This window comes from Balaenoptera ricei, chromosome 13 (genome assembly GCF_028023285.1).
Source record: "Balaenoptera ricei isolate mBalRic1 chromosome 13, mBalRic1.hap2, whole genome shotgun sequence".
NCBI classification, from domain to species: domain Eukaryota; kingdom Metazoa; phylum Chordata; class Mammalia; order Artiodactyla; family Balaenopteridae; genus Balaenoptera; species Balaenoptera ricei.
The window spans coordinates 55,163,752-55,182,715 of NC_082651.1; the positions used below are offsets into that span (position 1 = coordinate 55,163,752).

Here is an 18,964-nt window from a genome sequence, read left to right on the forward strand (position 1 = left end):
TGATGAACAAATCATGATCATGTGGACTGTACTTTCATGGTTTGACAGAGGGTGTAATTACCCTGACCACTCACTGTAAGGTGAGCTGATAAGACTCTTGTTCATAGCCCTATCCTGTTTTACAGTAATATTTCATGTATCTTGGAGCTCCCTGAGGTCACCACACTTAACTTTTATTATCTCTGTAATCACAATGACTAGCACCCTATCTACATGTAGTAGTTGCTCAATAAACTTAATATATTAATGGATGATCAAAATCTATGTGTGAGACTGTGGCTTTTCCTCTGTCGTCTCAGAAATAGTTGTGTAAATGCTTTACTTGTGTGCCTATGTACCTGGTAATTAGTAGGTACTCAGCTATTTGTTAAGTAACTAAAGCACACTTCTAGAGTGCTCAAATGGCCTGAAGTAAGTGAAACTGATGTTACTATGATGGCCCATATAGCCTTTTTTGGCAAGTCTATAGAATTTAAACACAGACTAAATTCCCACTATTTTTCCTTCTCATTAGCCAGTTATTATTTGAACAAAATAAATTTATTCTGAAAATCTGGACTCACTTCCATCTATTTCTAAAGCTGCAGTGAAGCTCTAATATGTCAAAAAAAAACAAAACAGAAAAACCAAAAAAACAGTAACTGAAAAGATCACTAGGAATGGTTAGCAGACCAAAAGTAGAAATAAGACCTTATTACTGAGGCATCCAGAGTATATGCTGATTTCCATCAAAATCATTATGTAATGCCAGACATCAAGTGGTGAATATAAAAAAAGTTATCATCAAGAGGAATATTATTCTCAACTTAATTACGTGTAGGCCAATCAATCTGTAAGTATCCAGGCCTTCCCAGCTAAGGAAGCCAGAAGGTAATATTTTTTCACTCACTCCTCATTTATTATGCCAAATAATGGCTAAGATTGAGGTCTGTGGAGTTGCAGTTGAGGCTGTGAGGAACTTCAATTCAGAGAACCTGAAATATTAAACAGTTGTCACAGTCAGGGAAACAGAAGTTGTTCAGAATGATGTGAGCCTAGGACACAAGGGACAGAGTAGCAAGAACTGAGGCTGACATGAAAGGCAGGAGGTCAGATGATGGAGAACCTTCTATACCATATGAAGGATTTGAAATTTATTCTCTGCTGAGGCATGAGCTACGTGACAAGACCTGATTTGGTTTGATAGATTGCTCTAGGAATAATGTGGAGAATGATCTGGGTGGGACAAGACTAGGTAGGATAAAGTCCAATTAGGAGATTAACAAAGAAGTTCAAGTAAAAAATGATTACCCATCACCTACACTGGACAATAGCAGAAGGAATAAAAAGGATATTGATGGATTACAGGGCAGGACCTTTTGAGCCTTAATATTTATTTCAGTGGAGGCAGGTAGGCTGAAAGAGGACTCTGGGATGAGTACCAGCTAAATGGTCATGCGATTAACCAGGATAGGAAATGCCAGGGGAAGTAATATATCTCATTCATCAGATTTTAGAATGAAGATCAAAGAGGGAATTAACAATATTAAACACAAAAGCATCTTTCTCACAAATACCCCCAACAAATGGTTTTCTTCTGACATGTAAAATAGGAGTTTGCAAAATACTTAAATTGTAAATGACTTTAACTTCATGCCATAATGAAAATATGTTCTTGGAAAAGAAAATAATTCTGAAATATCTATCACTCCAGGTGAAACTTGAAGATATTTAAATACAGTTTCCAGAAAAAAAAAAATAAATGAAAGTAATTACGGAGGTTAGCAGGATGCCTTTTCTTGTGAATGAGAGAGGGCAAACCCCAGGAAGAAAAGAATTAATATCTTGAAAGGGCCAAAACAGCAAACACCCTGTATCTCTGTAGCCAGAGCAATAACAGACAAAGAATAACAATGAAGGCCTGGTTTAAAAAAAATAGCTGTTAAACAATAGGTAGGAAATGTGGACAATTAGATTTACGTGCATTCTGCTTCTAAGTAAAGAGTTTATGTGCTTAATTCTTGTCTTTTATTAACCATACACCTCCCTGTGAGAAAGATCGAAATTTCTAGAAAAAAAGAAAGATCATACATCTAAATGAGTTTCCAATCAGGTTGACATTAAATAGTAAAAGTTTATGGCATTCTTGCTGAGAGAAACATATCTGAATACTTTTAGGTCTTGAGCTTATAAAAAAAAGGGGCATGAGAGGGGCATGAGAAGGAGTGAGAGTCAGGGCATAGAAACGAAATGCCAGTGTAGATGCAAAAGCAAAAAAGTAATTCTAGCTCTTTTCGCTTTCAGACATGGGCATACTGCAGAAGGATGTTATTATCAAGTCAGATGCACCCGACACCCTATTACTGGAGAAGCATGCAGATTATATAGCATCCGATGGCTCAAAGAAAGATGCTTACATTCTTACTCTCTCTGATAGTATTAATGTTATTGACGTAAATAAAGTTGTGGAATAAGTTCAGAGTCTACAGAAAGAAGATGGTTCTTTCACTGGAGATATTTGGGGTCCCACTAAGCAGCTGGTCTAACTGGAGTTAATGGTCTGCTGGAAGTTCCAGCATGCACTGTGCTAGTTATATCAGCATACAGGAGTACTAGAACAGAGGGGGCCAGTCTAAAAGATAAGGGCTGAATACAGTGCAGGCCGGAGAGACCAGCTGCTTCATGGGATGTGAAAATCTACTTTTATATAATAGGCAGAAATCGATACAAGATTCTCTTTTTGTGCGGCGGCAATTTGGCTCTATTGGGGAAGCTGGATGCTAGTAATGTGGAAAAGGCAATCGAATTTGTTTTAATCATGTATGAACTTTGATGGTGGATTTGGTTGCAGGCCAGGTTCTGAATCCCATGCTGGGCAGATCTATTGGTGCCCAGGATTCCTGGCTATTACTAGTCAGTTCCATCGAGTAAATTATGATTTACTTGGCTGGTGGCTTTGTGAACGCCAGCTTGCGTCAGGTGGATTCAATGGAAGGCCAGAGAAGTTACCAGATGTATGCTATTCTTGGTGGGTGTTGGCCTCCCTAAAGATAATTGGAAGGCTTCACTGGATTGACAGAGAGAAACTGCGCAGTTTCATCTTAGCATGTCAAGATGAAGAAACGGGAGGATTTGCGGACAGGCCAGGAGATATGGTAGATCCTTTTCATACTGTATTTGGAGTTGCTGGATTGTCACTTTTGGGAGAAGAACAGATTAAACCTGTTAGCCCTGTTTTTTGCATGCCTGAAGAAGTACTTCGGAGAGTGAATGTTCAGCCTGAACTAGTGAGCTAGATTAGATCCCTTGATGCAAAAGTTGCTTAGTGTAGTTTTACTGTTTTAACATTTCAGTATTTGAAGTGCTTAACAAACTTAATGACTGCCATGTTAATATTCTGTATATGAATTGTGTTGATTTTAATAAATTATATAATTATACATTTAAAAAAAGTAATTCTAATTAACATTGCTTTTTGGCTTGCAGAGCAGAGCTGAGCAATGATTGTGTTAAATACCTCAGCACTTCAGAGCCCAGTGGAAGACATGTAGCAAGAGCCCCAGGGACTAAACAGATATTTAGGACAAATCCTTGCTGAGGTTACTGAGAAATATACACTGTGAGGTGGTGTTCACTGGCCTGGCTTTGGCAAAAGGAAGGGTCTACGGTATCTTCAAGGAGTGTTCCAGTCCCCGAAGCTCCCACACAAAATTGGGAGGTCAAGATATGAGAGAGGTCAACAGAGAGGCAGGAAGAGTCAGCTTCATCCAAGGGCAGCTACCACCCTAGGACACGCATTCGTAACACAAATAACAACGGCTGCCTGTCAAGACTGCAGTTCACCCGTGCCATTTTGTGGAAAGCTCTACCTCAGAGCAATTCACAATGATCTGACTGTTAAAGGTTTACAAAAACAAGAGTGGTCCAAATGAATCTAGGCCCCATAGTCTCTGCACACATGGTAGTAATGAAATCACCAGCAGGGAGAAATGAGATCTCCCATTAGTGACAACACCATTAAAGCACAAAAAGAAACATCATGGGGACATGAGCTCTATTTTCACAAACGGCTCTTACTAGGGGAGGAAGAAAATAAGTGATTTAAAAATACGTTTATTTGTGCACTACTTCCTAACATAAATAATTTAGGATGCATTGTACGCCTCTCTCATTCCCTACCTTTAAATCTTGCAGTGTCCCAGGGCACAGTCCACAAACCACTTTTTTTTTCTCAACACTCATTCACAAAAATTTCTAATTCAGTCCCATAGCCATGTATTCTTTCAAATTTTTATATCCAGCCCTGCCCTTTCCCCTGAGTTCCATATGTATACATCTAACTCTGCATCTGACATCTCCTCGTCAATGTCCAACATCTCAACTTTACCACGCCCCCAAAGAACTTGATTCCCCTGCACCCCTTAACCTGTTCCCCCCAATCTTCCCCATCTCAGTAAAAAGCACCACCAATCATACAGTTGCTTAGATCAAAATCCAAGGATCATCCTTCCTTGATTCTTCCCTGAGCTGCCATTCACTGCACAGTCTCTGTAAACAGTTCTTCCTGGGGTTGTCAGTACCCAACCGGTGAAGCCATATGCGGTCTCTTTCCCTTATATTCCACATCTAATCTGTCATAAAGCACTCCCAGCTCTACTTCAATATATAGCGTTGTGAATCCATGCCTCCTCACCATTTCCACCCCTAGTTCAAGCTACCATCAGCCCTCTCAGTCTACCAAAGTAGCTCCCTATTGAGTGTCCTTATGTCCCCTCTCCCTGCCTCTACTATCTTTAGTCTGGTTTCAACCCAATATTTGCAGAGACCTTTGGGAAATGTAAATAGATAATATCATACCCTCACCCAATTCCTCCAATGGCTTTCCATCAACTCAGACCCCAAATCCACACGCTCGACCTTGGTCAACAAAGCCCACAGGGTCTGTTCCCTGCCCGTCTCTGACTTCACATCCTGTTACTCTCTGTCTCACTCATTCTGTTCCAGCCACTCTAGCCTTCTAGCTCCTGTTTCCTCAAACACGCCTATCTCATTCCTACCTAAGGCTTTTGTCTCTGCTGTTCTCACTTCTTGCCATACTCGATTCTAGCCATAATCTTTTCCTTCCTTCGGGTCTCTTTAGATTTCACGTCCTCAGAGAGGCTTTTTCTAACTCCATGTAAAATACCCCCTTACTCCAGTCACTGCCCAATTCTGTTCCCTGCTTTTGTTTTGTTTACAGTGATTATCACTTCCCAATAATATGTATTTATGGTTTTAAAAGAATAATCCACCTACTAAGATGTAAGCTGCATGAATTTCTTATTCAGGGCTGTATCCCCATTGTCTAAAACAGTACCTCTCTATAAGGGATGCTCAAAAAATACTTGAGGGGTAAAATATTGAATGAATGGTCAATACAAGTCATCAGCCTTCCATGACCTATAGAAATCCCATTCCCTATTTGTTAGGGGTTGTTTTGGTTATATTAAGAAAAGCAGAGAAAGCCCACTAGTCACTCATCATTGAATGAATATCCCTGTACTAATTGAACAATAAATGTCAACATCTCTCATTCCAAAAAGTGAGGTTACTGCTTTTGTCTAGCCTCTATGAGATTCTGGGAATACAAGACAGAATAATTGAGGGGCTTCCCTGGTGGTCCAGTGGTAAAGAATCCACCTTACAATGCAGGGGACGCAGGTTCCATCCCTGGTCAGGAAACTAAGATCCCACATGCCGCGGGGCAACTAAGCCCACGCACCACAACTACTGAGCTCGCACGCCTCAACTAGAGAGCCTGCGTGCCACAAACTACAGAGCCCACGCGCTCTGGAGCCTGCACGCCACAACTAGAGAGAGAAAACCCGCAAGCCACAACTAGAGAGAAGTCGGTGCGCCGCAACTAAGACCCGACGCAGCCAAAAAGAAAGAAAAGAATAACTGAAATATAAAAGTTTCACCTCATCCCTCCATACAAATTTTGACCACAGCTAATGCCACAAACCAAGTCTTCCTAGTTAAAAAATTTTATTTCTCCTGGAGTCTCTCCTGAAGTCTCTGGTTGAAGAACTGAAGAGGAATAAAAGGGCCAAAATTCTGAGATCATTACCTAAATAAAGGACTTGGCTAAAGTTTAAAATGCACAGCTAAATTTTTCTGAAAAGTGACATTATGAAGCTTTAAGAAAGGCAAATCTTAAAAAAATATTTTTAAGTTAGAATTTTTTACAATAGTGCCATCCTGGAAAACAATCAGGTCTACCAGTAGTAATAAGTTTTCCAAGGCTGGCTAGAGCTGGTTTTAGAAAAAAAAAAGGAAATAATATTTTGCTATCCCACAAGACTGATGACCCAGGGACTAATGAGCTCCATAAGCAACTCACTGCCTGACCCTCAGCAAGTCACTTGTCCTCAGTGCTAAAAGGGAGAGGCCTATCAACTAGCTTCATGTGGTGGCCATGAAGGGTGACTAAGAAACCTGATTGCAAAGCACTCTGAAAACACTAAACACTATAGAGACAGGCTTGCGATAGCCAGGTTGCCACCAGTCACCATCTAAGCATTGCGAATGCCCTTGGCTCTTTTTAAGCTCCCTTCTCCCTCTTGGCTCTTCTGATGTCAATCGCTCCTGGTGGCAAAGACAAAAAGACAAGTGAGGATTCTTCTCACTTGCCTGGTCCTCTCACTCACTTCTCACTTCCTGATCCACAGGAAACATGCTGGAGACTTGAACTAGCCTCTATGTTCCTGTTGTTTCCAAAGCAACTTGCAGAGCCCCTATGAAGGAAGAGACACTGTACAAACGGCCAAATGAAGGCCTTTCTTTTCTTTCCTTTCCTTTCCAGGTACACACAGACCACAATTAAAACCACATATTTAACAAAGATCATGAGAGAGGAGAAGATTAATATGAAGGACTTGAAAATACTGAATTCACTTAATTCTAATCAGTGATCTCCCTATTTCTTATTCTTTCATGAAATGCCCTCACTTAAGGGAAAAGGGAGAGTAATTGATTTCTGACCTCCTCCCAAGCCAGAAATGGCTTTCCTCATTCATTGATAAACACTGATTTAGAATTTTGCTTGTCTGTGAGGGACTATATAGCAATTCACGTTCTTCCCAAGCCACCAGCTGTACGGTATCTATTTTAAAGACAAGTCTGACCCATGTTATCTTCCCAGCAATTTCTTGAAGGCATGCAAGAATAGCCAGGACACAAAAGCAATATAATCACTCACTCACTAAAGTACACATTCAGTCACCATACATATGCGTTTCAGAAAACTACAAATTTCCTATCTGTTAGCACCACAATTGTCCTTCCTGTATGGGAGGACATGCCTTTTCAAGTCAAATGCAAGCATGTCGATCCCCAGCAAAATCATTCCAAAGCTACGTGGTTTGCTAGGAAAGAATACCTCTACCTCTTGCTCAACTACTCCTCTGGTTCAATTGCAGCACTTTCCAAATACCAGCTACTGATTACTCAGGGCAGGTTTGGGGATGATAAGACAAAGGAAATTAAACCAATGAAAAAATAAATAATACTTATTGAGAAAAGTATTTGCATACAATAAATTCTCTATGTACAAATGCAAATTTATGTAACAATATGAGAGACCAATTTTTTAAAAATAATATTAACAGATAACCCAAGCAATTGACACATAAATATTTTTAGTGTAGGACAAGGGTCAGCAAACTACTGCCAGAGTTAAATCCAGCCTCTTTCTCCTGTGTTATAAACAAAGTTTTATCAGAACACAGCCAAACCCATTCATTTAGATACTCTGCATTTGTTTTCAGCTGTCTTGGTGCTACAGAGACAGACGTGTAGTTGCAACACAACATATGGCTCACAAACTTGAAAATGTTTACTATCTGCCCCTTTACTAAAAAAGCACCAACCCCTGGTTTAGAAGATAACAAGGTCACTGCAGATTGGAATAGTCTGGGAAGTTTCTAGAGGAGGCAAGCAGCTTAAAGAGAAACTACAATTGAACCAGAAGATAAGTGATAAGTGGACAAATATTTTTTCCTGAGTAATCATTTATCTACAGACTAGAAATGTCCTTAAGATTGATAAAAGGTTGAGATCTTCCTATGCTGAGAAGATCATTATTAGAGCGATGAAACTCTCAGTGAACAGCAAAACAGATGGATTAGAAAATAAACTGGGTTTCTTGGCTAATTCCCAATTCACACCCCAATGATACCACACCAGAGGTTTGTCGTGGATGGAGGTGGTGGTGATGGTGCTGGTCGTGGTGTTTTCAAAGCTAACTTGCTTCAAGAGAAACATACTTGCCACGTGACAAGTTTCAGCAAAATGGGAAGAATGCTAGACTAGTGGTAACAGAAAATCTGGACACAAACCTTGCCTCTGCCCATTAGTGAACACACACTCACCTGCAATAGAGATAATCATAGGGGCCAAGGTCAGGATGGGAATCAGTATCCCAAGATGGACTCAGTGGTGGTCCAATACCCAGGACGTCAGCTGATACTCAGGCTGTGGTTAGTGCTTGTGACCTAAACAAGCCTCCAGGGTAGAATGGGTGATTCAAACATCACATCCTGTGCCCTGAGGCAGACCCAGCTGCAAGGGTCACAGATTTTTCTAAATCATCCATCCTGCTGTGGTCCAAGCTGTTTCTCACAGAAAGAAAGGTCCATTTTAGGTTACAACCTCATCATTTAAAAGAAGAAAGAACATATACAAATAAAAGAATTGGACACTATCCTTTTCATGACCTATAATGGGGTCTCTCCTGGGGCCCTAAAGACTTAAGATTCTGAACAAACGCTTAAAACCAGTAGGATTGATGCCTTCAAACAGAATTACCATAAAGATACATCTAAAATAAAAAGCACAGTTTAATAAGGCAATAAGGTATTAAAAATCAATGTGATAACGAAATTGAACATTTTCTACTGGTTTAAAGACTAGTTAAAGTCTATTGACTCACAAATTACTCTGGCATCATTTATAGCCCTGAAGCCCTGAGAAACCACCTAGAATTGAGAGATGTCTTATCACATGCTGGTAACTGACTCTGAAGAACCTTGTCAACATCAAGATCCTGAGCAGGGCGCTTATTTTAAGTGAAAAACATTGGAAGAGCAGCTGCCCTTACCTGCTCTCATGCCCATTTTGATCTTGTTCTCAAGTGTCAAAGGCTCAGTATAACTGGTTTCCCTAACCAAGAGAATCCTCTTTAATAAAACGAATGCTGTGAGGCCACATAAGGCACCTTCTTTACAAATTACCATTTAGTAGAGGGTCCAGTCTTAAATGGACCTCTCCAAAGTCCTTTTCAATTGGCAATGAATGTGAGCTGCCATCACTAACTACCTTACCATTTGTGGAACTCATCAACAAACCCATGTGAGTTTTGCTGGTCAAGGAATTGTGCATTAAAATAGGAGTGGGATGAGAACAGGGGCTGAAAAGTGAATGGAATTTGTCCCAAACAATATAACAAATTTCAAAATGCAGTTGCTAAAGTCTCCTCTGTCTAAAACTCTGTCGGAAAGAAAGCATCCAAGTTCTAACTGTAGCTTCTGTTAACTTCTGGCACTCAATACATGCCTGGCATCCAAAAGGATAAAGACCCATCATTCCCACACAATTTATTTGTGATCAAATTTACTGGAGTTGTGATTTATTTCTGAGTGTGTATTTTATGTTTTACTTTTATGATATTTCTGTAGTTAGGGTTATTAAATTTCCTAGCATATGGAAATACTTAAATAAAAAAATTCTCTTTTTGACATTAAGACACACCGGTCTTGAATGGCAAAAACAGCTGAAATATTTTGACTATTAAAAAGCCTTTCTTAGAGCCAGCTTTTATGTAAGTCCAGGATGGCTCCCATCTGCGCCTGGGTTTATTAGTTATTTGTTATCTGTCAAACATTAGAACTTCTGCTTCACATGTTGTTCTGTTGCAAATGAGAGGCATCTTAGGTCAAGAAAAGACAGTATCAAATTCCTTTATTTGCTATACTACATTTACATCAGATTTACATTTCCTCCATGATCCTTACATTTCTGTATCCAATCTTTTTTCTAATAAACTGCTAAGGGCAATAGCTGTATGAATAAAACTACCAAAATACTAATTAGTCCAAGGGTTTTTTTTTTTTTTTTAATTATTTATTTATTTATTTTTGGCTGTGTTGGGTCTTCGTTTCTGTGCGAGGGCTTTCTCTAGTTGTGGCAAGCGGGGGCCACTCTTCATCGCGGTGCGCAGGCCGCTCACTATCGCGGCCTCTCTTGTCGCGGAGCACAGGCTCCAGATGCGCAGGCTCAGTAGTTGTGGCTCACGGGCCTATTTGCTCCGTGGCATGTGGGATCTTCCCAGACCAGGGCTCGAACCTGTGTCCCCTGCATTAGCAGGCAGACTCCCAACCACTGCGCCACCAGGGAAGCCCAGTCCAAGGGTTTTAAAGCAAGGTTAGCTGTCTCCTTGTGTTTTATTTTTCTCTTTTTTAAAAAAATAAGAATTCAAAAGTTGCTTCTACTCCTCCAAACTATATTACGGAAATTACAATAATCTGTAAGTGGATAAAAATTCTGAAAGAGGGCTCGATGATCCATGTGCCTCAACTAAGCACTCCTGAGATCACAAGTATCTGAGATGAGTGGATTTTTGTGAGATATCGAAAAGTTTGAGGACAAGACGTTCTCCCAAAGGAAAGAATTAGACCAGGGAGAGACACCTGAAACAAGGATAATGAAATACGTCCAGAAGGGAGGAACGATCTTTGAATAGACTGTCCCTTCACTACTAGTACCTCTTCCTTCCCACCTCTGATTCTGGGCTTAACACTAGGACCCTGTGGTAAGAAGTACTTTTTCTATAGGCTTTGGGCCTGGAACAAGGTGGATTGCAAGCAGGAGTTGGGGAATTTTCTCAGCCCAGGGAATGTTGGGAGACATGATCATAGGAGCCTTGGGGAAGGGCCAGGACCTCACTATAGCAGACAGTCAACAGCCAAAGTCAGGACCAGACTATGGAGGCCAGGGAAACCTGTACACTTGAGGAGGGAGCAGCTCCCAAAGGCAGGCTCCCAGGGGCTGAGTGCACAGATCCCATCCACCCACCCAACCTGTGCTGGCCTGGCCTGAGCAAACACAGTCTACCATGACTTTCAGGAATGCCACATTTACACGTGTGGGTGGGTTGTTTTTTCCAAGTACCCCATTGCTTAGCAATACAGAAACTACGTTGTAGAATTTCTAGATTAAACTCTAAAATAACCCTAAGTCTACTAAGAATTATTTACCCAGCCACTAAAGGCCCGTAAGTCATAAAACAATTAAGGGGAAGCCTGTAATTTATTTCATACGCTCTCTTTCTTCATACTGCTTCTCTACACATGCTTTAATTAGCTTCATGTGTCAACATGCCACCAGTTTATACAGGCTCCATGGCACACAATCTAAAAGAAAATAAAGAAAAGTTCCATGTGAACTTTTACTGATTACTGGCTCGCAATGGACCTCCTACCATTTTTCTTTCATTCTCTATGACAACCACAGAATCTAAAGAAAGGCCCGGTCCACTTCTTGCTGGCTTTCATTTCAGGTGCTTTAGTCTACAGTCTACAGTTGTCTACAATAAATAAGTTTCCTTTGAAAGAACATTGTCTTCTTTCTGTGGATCCCAGTATAGCTGCCATTTGATTCATATGCAGGGCCTCTTGCGTTATTCTCCTCAGTCTAGTCACACTGCAAAAGACTAATACCTGATATCTCGTATCTTTGTCATCTCTTTTGCACAGTAATCTATTTTGGCTTCTTTCACAATTGAATTCCTGAAAAGTATGTTACATTTTAAAATAAAGAATACATACTGTTTTGGTATAAATTAGAGGTAAATAAAAGTTGATTTTCTAACATTTCCTATATTGATGATCTCTTTCATCATAATTTTAAAAACTTTGTGAAATAACATTCTCCATTTATTATATGAAATCCTTTGAAATCTTTTTAAAGACTTTTTATTCATTTATTTATTTATTTATTTTTGGCTGCGTCAGGTCTTTAGTTGCGGCACGCAGGATCTTCGTTGAGGCATGCGGGATCTTTCATTGCGGTGCATGGATTTCTCTCTAGTTGTGGCATGTGGGTTTTCTCTTCTCTAGTTGTGGCGCGCAGGTTCCAGAGTGCATGGGCTCTGTAGTTTATGGTATGTGGGCTCTCTCACTGAGGCGCGCAAGCTCAGTAGTTGTGACCCGCGGGCTTAGTTGCCCCACAGCATGTGGGACCTTAGTTCCCTGACCAGGGATCGAACCTGCATCCCCTCCATTGTAAGGTGGATTCTTTACCACTGGACCACCAGGGAAGTCCCCCTTTGAAATATTTTTCACGGTGATCTGTAAAAAACATTTACATTGGTTTATGTGCTTAGGAGAGAATATCTTAAGTTCTGGGGATCTTTATCATTGGTACCAACTTTGAAAAGGCATTTCTTTCTCAAATGATAATACCTAATAGGTAATACTGAATTTTTAAAAAGTAATAGGACCATTCATACTTTTGGGCTCCCTTTGAAATACTGTGTTCACAAGCTGGGTGTAGAGTACAGAGCTCAACGATGCTTGTGGAGCACCACGGAGACCATGGCAGATCGAAGAGCCTGTGCTCGCCAGGTGATGAGTGATACCCACGCATACTTCCCGAGGGCTCCTCTTGATCACCGGATAGAACCAACTCAATCTTCACTGCATTTCTCTGTTCTTGACTACAGACCCCTTCATTCTGGGACCCGGTAACTTTGCATGGGTATAAGACAGACACACACGCTTTTATTTATCCTTGGGCTCAGAACGTTCAGGGCTGAAAGGAACCACGCTTACCAATGAAGAAACAGAGGCCTTTGTATCTGACCAGAGACAAATCCATAAGCATTCATTACACTCATCTTGGTTATTTTTAAATGTGTATATTGTTAGGGAAAACTAGTGCCTTTATGTTCATTACATATAATTTTATATAAATAAGGGGATTGCACATTATCTCTCAAAATATACATACGCTAACACTGCCCAGAGTAGTATGTGAGCCCCATTACATGCATACTTGATATGATATGAGCCTCAAAGATTTATACATAAGACTGTACGTTACTTAAATTTAATAGCTGTCTGATGAAATTTTATTAACTCTAGAACACAGTGAGGAAGAATAACCCAAAATGACGTAAATACACACTAAATACACACCTGTAAATAAAAGATCCAATATGGTGCCAAGCTGTAGTTTTAGGGAACTTTATATCAAAATTAAAAGGGGCACACCTCTTTCGTGTATACATTACACATATACACAAATTTTCTCTGGATAAAGAGTCATGGATTTGCAGAGCTAAGCAGAACCTTCCACCTCACCTTTGACAATCCTCTTTTCTAGTCAAGACATTTAAGGTTCACATTTAAGAGGTTAGGGTATCATCCTGGTCCAGCAGCTCTTTAGGCCAAGTCCTAGTTCTTGTAATTCCCATTCAGTGCTTGTTCTAGCATATTCACAGTGACTCCTTTAATTACTTGATTATTAACAGAGTCCAAAGTCACGGCTGACGATGTCTCAGCTTTCTAAAAACGACTTAGTTATGTTTTGCTTATTTTTCACACAATGATAGCTTTTTAAGTATAATTTAGGAAAGTCTCAAATCACTTAGAAATTTATTTACTTAAACTGTCTTACTTTGTCAAAGAATATAATTATTTGCCTATACTACATTTATTATCTATATTGTATTTATACTTAGGCAATATATAGGCATTGCCTATATTACATTTATATTTGCCTACTTTACACTTTGATATAGGTAACTATCAGTTATTAAGAGGCACCAATTTTAATTTTTATTGTGCTATAAATGTGATCCTTTTCCTCAGGCTACAGCGAAGAAAGAAACTAGACGTTTAGACCCTTACATGAAAAATGCCTAAACCCCACTGTAGGAAAGATTTGAACCGGAAAGAAGAGGACAGCACAGTTCAGATGCCTCTTTTCCATCAGTCAGACAGGTAGTGACCTCCAGCGGGAAATGGAGAGCAAAGTGAGACTGTGCTCCAACTGGAGTCTCCGCACCTTTATGAGTGTCGACTAAGCCAGGTTTTCATCATTGTCATCATTTTTTGATATCCATATTTCAATAGTATTTACATTTAATTTGCTTAATTTAATCCCCAAGTCAAACATTACACAGTACTTTCCACCACTTTCTCTGAGACTGTTTTCTTACCCTTAGAAAAAGCAAGAAAAGGGAAGACTGTTTCATCTCTACCTCATAAAAAATTTTTGACTCCACTCTGGATTAAAAAAATAATAATAAGAGTAGAGAGCCATTTCTACAGGACAAGGCAACATTAATTTCTCTTGTAGTTCCATCCCAAATTTTCCCCAAATATTCCTCCATATTGCTTCCCATTCAAATACCTATGATTCTAGTTGATATTACTATACAGCAAAACTTTGTGCTGAGAGAGTCCCATTGTTTTTGGTGACAAATTCTGCCAAGGACAGGTAACAAAACTGCTACTATTTTTATGGCTACTACAAATCAAAAAAACATTTTAAAAAATATGCCCTAGTGATAGAATTACTAACATACCAGTATGGCTATAAAAAGGCAACACTGTTAAATATGAATTATTGATACCACAGGCCCCAACAGTGGAGTACCTTTTAAATTCAATAATTCTATTAATAAGTTTAATAAGTAGTATAGCTATGTTTCCTGTTGCATTTCTATTACACCTATTTTCCCTCATGAGAAATAAGATTTCTCATCATGTAGCAGATTCTCAAACAAGAATCCTTAAGCATGAGGGGGTGACAGAAGAATGTTGCAAATCCCTTCACTCTGAGAGACTCCATGTTGCTCTAGACATTTTTGCTGTGAGCTTTACTCTCTTTGATATTTTCTCTGATAGATTTTCGCTTTTCCCTTAATCCAGTCTCCATGTATTTAGGTTCTCCAGCATGACTTTCCCCCATCAACTTACTTCCCATATCTATTTGTCTCTTTTATTCCAATACACCCATGCCACTTGTGTAGTACCCATCTCCTTTGAAAGCTCTATACAGAAAAAGCTTTTTTCCTTTTCTTTAATTATATAAATCATGGTGATTTACAGAAAATTGTAATCCACAAGCACTATTTCTCCAGTGGAGTCCATTTTTCCCCCAAATATGACTCTAGCAGCAACCAACCCTTAATGGATTTAACTAATTTCTTCTATCAGTAGCATCCAGATTCTACTCAGGTTGTGTGACATAATTACAGTTGCTATCCATGAAAAACTTTTTTGCACAAGTTTCTCCTCGTGAGTGCCACAAAGGTAATTTCCATGCAAATAACAACTGAAGGATACCACCATTTGCTCCTAGCATCCTCGAAAGCACTACTCTGTGTCTGCTTTTGTGCTATAGTTACTGAATTTTTCTTCCAGAGCAATTCCAACCCTAGAAGAGCCATATATTTATGAGCCGATAAGGCAAAAATGACTTGCAAAACATAAAGTCAGAAAATGTGGACAGGAGAAAGAGTGACACAATAAATAAATACTTCCATGGCAAAACAGGAAAAGCACAGGAGGGAAATCTACATATCAGAGAGAAAACAACCCTCCCCCCCCCCCCAATCTCTGCCCAGCACGCGGGCAATCTGCACAAGCACACAGGTGAGGGAGCTTTTTCCGAGATGAGATGCTGGACCTGGGGTGTGTTGCCATGGAAGTGAGGGGCTCGATTTCTTCAGCTCCTGGGTACCCTCCTCAGCACTTCTGGCAATGGTGACAGCTTCTTTCCTTCGTTCAGGAACTGCTCTGAAAACAGCTCTGACTCTTTCCCAGCACTGAAAGACTGCATTGTTGAGGCCACATTGCAACCAAATTACACGAGAGGGAGATTTTTCATTTCCACTCCTAAAATTAGACTCTTGTGTGTGTGCTAGCACAACAGAAAGAGAAACACTTGCTGAAAAGGGCCCACTCAGTGGTGCTCCAAGTTGCCAGTGCCTTTCTAACACATTTGCTGAACCCACAGCACAGGGCAGGCATAGGGCACCAGGCACCTACACTGATGCTGGAAAACTTGCTCTAAAACCTTGGTCTCAAGAGGTGGGTGGTTTGTTCTGGAGAGGGTCTCTGGGGCATAAGGGACACACAGTGCTTCCGAAGCAGATGTTGGTGCCAGAGTATTAGAGGAAATGACAGACTTCCCAGTAAGACTTGTAGCAAACGTACTTAATTGACTTTGGATTTATAGCAAACTGCTTGCTTCTTGTCTTTAGCCTTCTCCATAATGCAAAATCCAAACTCAAAACAAGATAGGTGAAAATAGCTTTAAAAATATTAGGGGCTTCCCTGGTGGCGCAGTGGTTGAGAGTCTGCCTGCCAGTGCAGGGGACACGGGTTCGAGCCCTGGTCTGGGAGGATCCCACGTGCCGCGGAGCAGCTAAGCCCGTGAGCCACAACTACTGAGCCTGCGCGTCTGGAGCCTGTGCTCCGCAACAAGAGAGGCCGCGATAGTGAAAGGCCCGCACATCGCAATGAAGAGTGGCCCCCGCTTGCCGCAACTAGAGAAAGCCCTCGCACAGAAACGAAGACCCAACACAGCCAAAAATAAATAAATAAATAAATAAATAAAAATTAAAAAAAAAAAAAATTAGTTTTTACCTTATGGTTGTATCTGAAAAGTAACTGATGTCTTCAAAGGATAGTATTATTTATAATAAAATCATCAGATAGGTATTCTTCATTATCCACTTTAAGATATTTTCTCCTTAAACAGACTGCATTGTAGACATAGCACATAAGCATATTGGCTAGGTCTGGATTAAAAAACCTTTGTGACCATCAAGAAAAGGACAATGGAATGAGCAGAGAGATCCAAGCAAGGGTTTTGAATTTAGGCTAAGATATCAAATGTCACTGGGAAATGCCTTGAAAACCACTACCGTATCTATGTTTCCCTACCCACCTACCTCCAAATCATCTGAACGGAAAGACCTTCTCTGACCACATTCTGTTAAGTATGAATTTTTCATGCAGATATGGGTCTGTGGGTTTGTACATTAAAACTTTATGATTCTGAAGTATCTGGGAAATATGTCAGGGAGGAGAAGGCTCTAAAATGCATTTTTCTTTCATTTATGATACTGCGGCTTGACGAACAATACTTCCCTTAAAAGCAGGAATAGAATAAACGTCTAACAAATCTTAGACGGCTAAGCAGATCCAATGTTAATTTTTAAGATAAGGGTTAAAAAAACAATTTGACAATAAGATAAAAATAGATTTAGCAGCTTAATTCCAGTGAATTAAGTTAATGGTATGAAATGATTGATGGAGGCACTGTGTGTGAAAGAACACACAGTTTCTAGTGCCTCTTAGTGAAAGAGGCACTAGAAAGAACACTGAATAGGCCTGTGTCTTAGCCTGAGTCTGTCTGTAATCAGCTGTCTGCCCAGGGCTATACTCCCAGACTCTGTGAACCTTATATGCTTTTTCTAAGGGAGGGGATTGTCCAATCTCATATGTCAGGTTCTAGTGAGATTTGAAAATTAATGCCTTTTTATCCAGAGCAAGCTTGTGTTTATGTGTAAATATACCTGAGATAGAAATGTTGCTTTTAAATTTGATATGAAATTCCTTTACAACTACAACTTTACACCATCTCAGGTCTGTAATTTATAAATGCTTACTTATGACACTGTGGGTGACTTTACCTCATTGGATTTGAAAGTTAACAAAATTTCATAGCTAGCGGCTACATTTATTTAAGTAACACACAATCTTCATTTAGGGTTCATATTGTATTAAATATGTACATAGTGGAGCTGACAGACCAGTCTGAGCAGTTTTAGCATTACAGGTATATATTATGAGAGGGTAGATGCAATCGTGTGAAATATTTTTAAACGTAATCTGCAAAAAATGTTCATGTTAGTTTATATGTTCAAGGAAGAATATCCCAGGTCCAGGTTTATCTTTAGTGATCACTTATACCAACTTTCAAAAAAGCATTTTCAAGGTTTATCCTTGTTGTCTCATATGGCAGGATTTCCTTCTTTTTCAAAAGGCTGAATAATGATCCATTATATGTTTATGCCACATTTTCATTATCTATTCATCTGTTGATGTACCTTTAAAGTTGCTTCCACATCTTGGCTATGGTTAATAGTGCTGCAGTAGACACAGGAGTGCCAATGTCTCTTTGAGTTCCTGACTGCAGTTCTTCTGGGTGACTATCTGGAAGTGGGATTGCTGGATCAAATGGCAATATTATGGCAAGAGAAATAAGCCAGTCACAGAAGGACACATACCCCATGATTCCACTTATATATGAGGTGTCTAACACAATCAAACTCACAGGAGCCAAGAACAGAGTGTTGGTCACCAGGGGCTAGGAGAGGGGCAGGGAGAGATGGGGAGTCACTAATCAGCATGTATAAACTTTCCGTTATGCGAGATGAGTAAGTTCTGGAGATCGGAAGTACAACATCATGCCTACAGATAACAATACCGTATTAAACGCTTAAAAATCTGTTAAGAGGGTAGACCTCATGTTGTCTTCCTCGCAAAATAAAAACAAAAGTAAAAAGGCATTTTCTTTTCAAATAATACTGCATTTTCGGAAACTAATGAGACTGTTCTGACTTTAGGATACCTTTGAAATATTGTGTTTACTAACTGGACGTACAGCGTAGCTCAGTGATCCTTGGAGGATGTTGCAAAGGCTGCGGCAGAGCCAAGAGCTCTGTGCTTACTAGGTGCTGACCTGCCATGACATCCATACTGACATTTCACCCATGCCTTCTGTGAGCTCCTCTTCACCACCAGATAGAACCAAACTCAATCTTCACTGCATTTTTCTATCTATTTTCTAAAAAAAAAACCCTTCATTCTGGGACCTGGTAACTTTGCATGGGTATAAGACTGGACCCAAGCTTTAATTACACTTA

The 18,964-nt window shown here is 39.9% G+C and overlaps 2 protein-coding genes across 4 annotated transcripts in view; one reads left to right on the plus strand and one right to left on the minus strand.

Annotated features, from left to right (window-relative positions):
• Positions 1 to 18,964, minus strand: part of CCDC85A (coiled-coil domain containing 85A) — a 197,222-nt gene that overhangs the window by 21,120 nt on the left and 157,138 nt on the right. The gene's annotated exons all lie outside the window — the stretch shown is intronic.
• On the plus strand, positions 2,440 to 3,280 carry LOC132377191 (geranylgeranyl transferase type-2 subunit beta-like). The gene has a single exon (XM_059943300.1). The coding sequence runs from the start codon at positions 2,802 to 2,804 to the stop codon at positions 3,273 to 3,275; it is 474 nt and encodes a 157-aa protein (XP_059799283.1). The 5' UTR covers positions 2,440 to 2,801; the 3' UTR covers positions 3,276 to 3,280.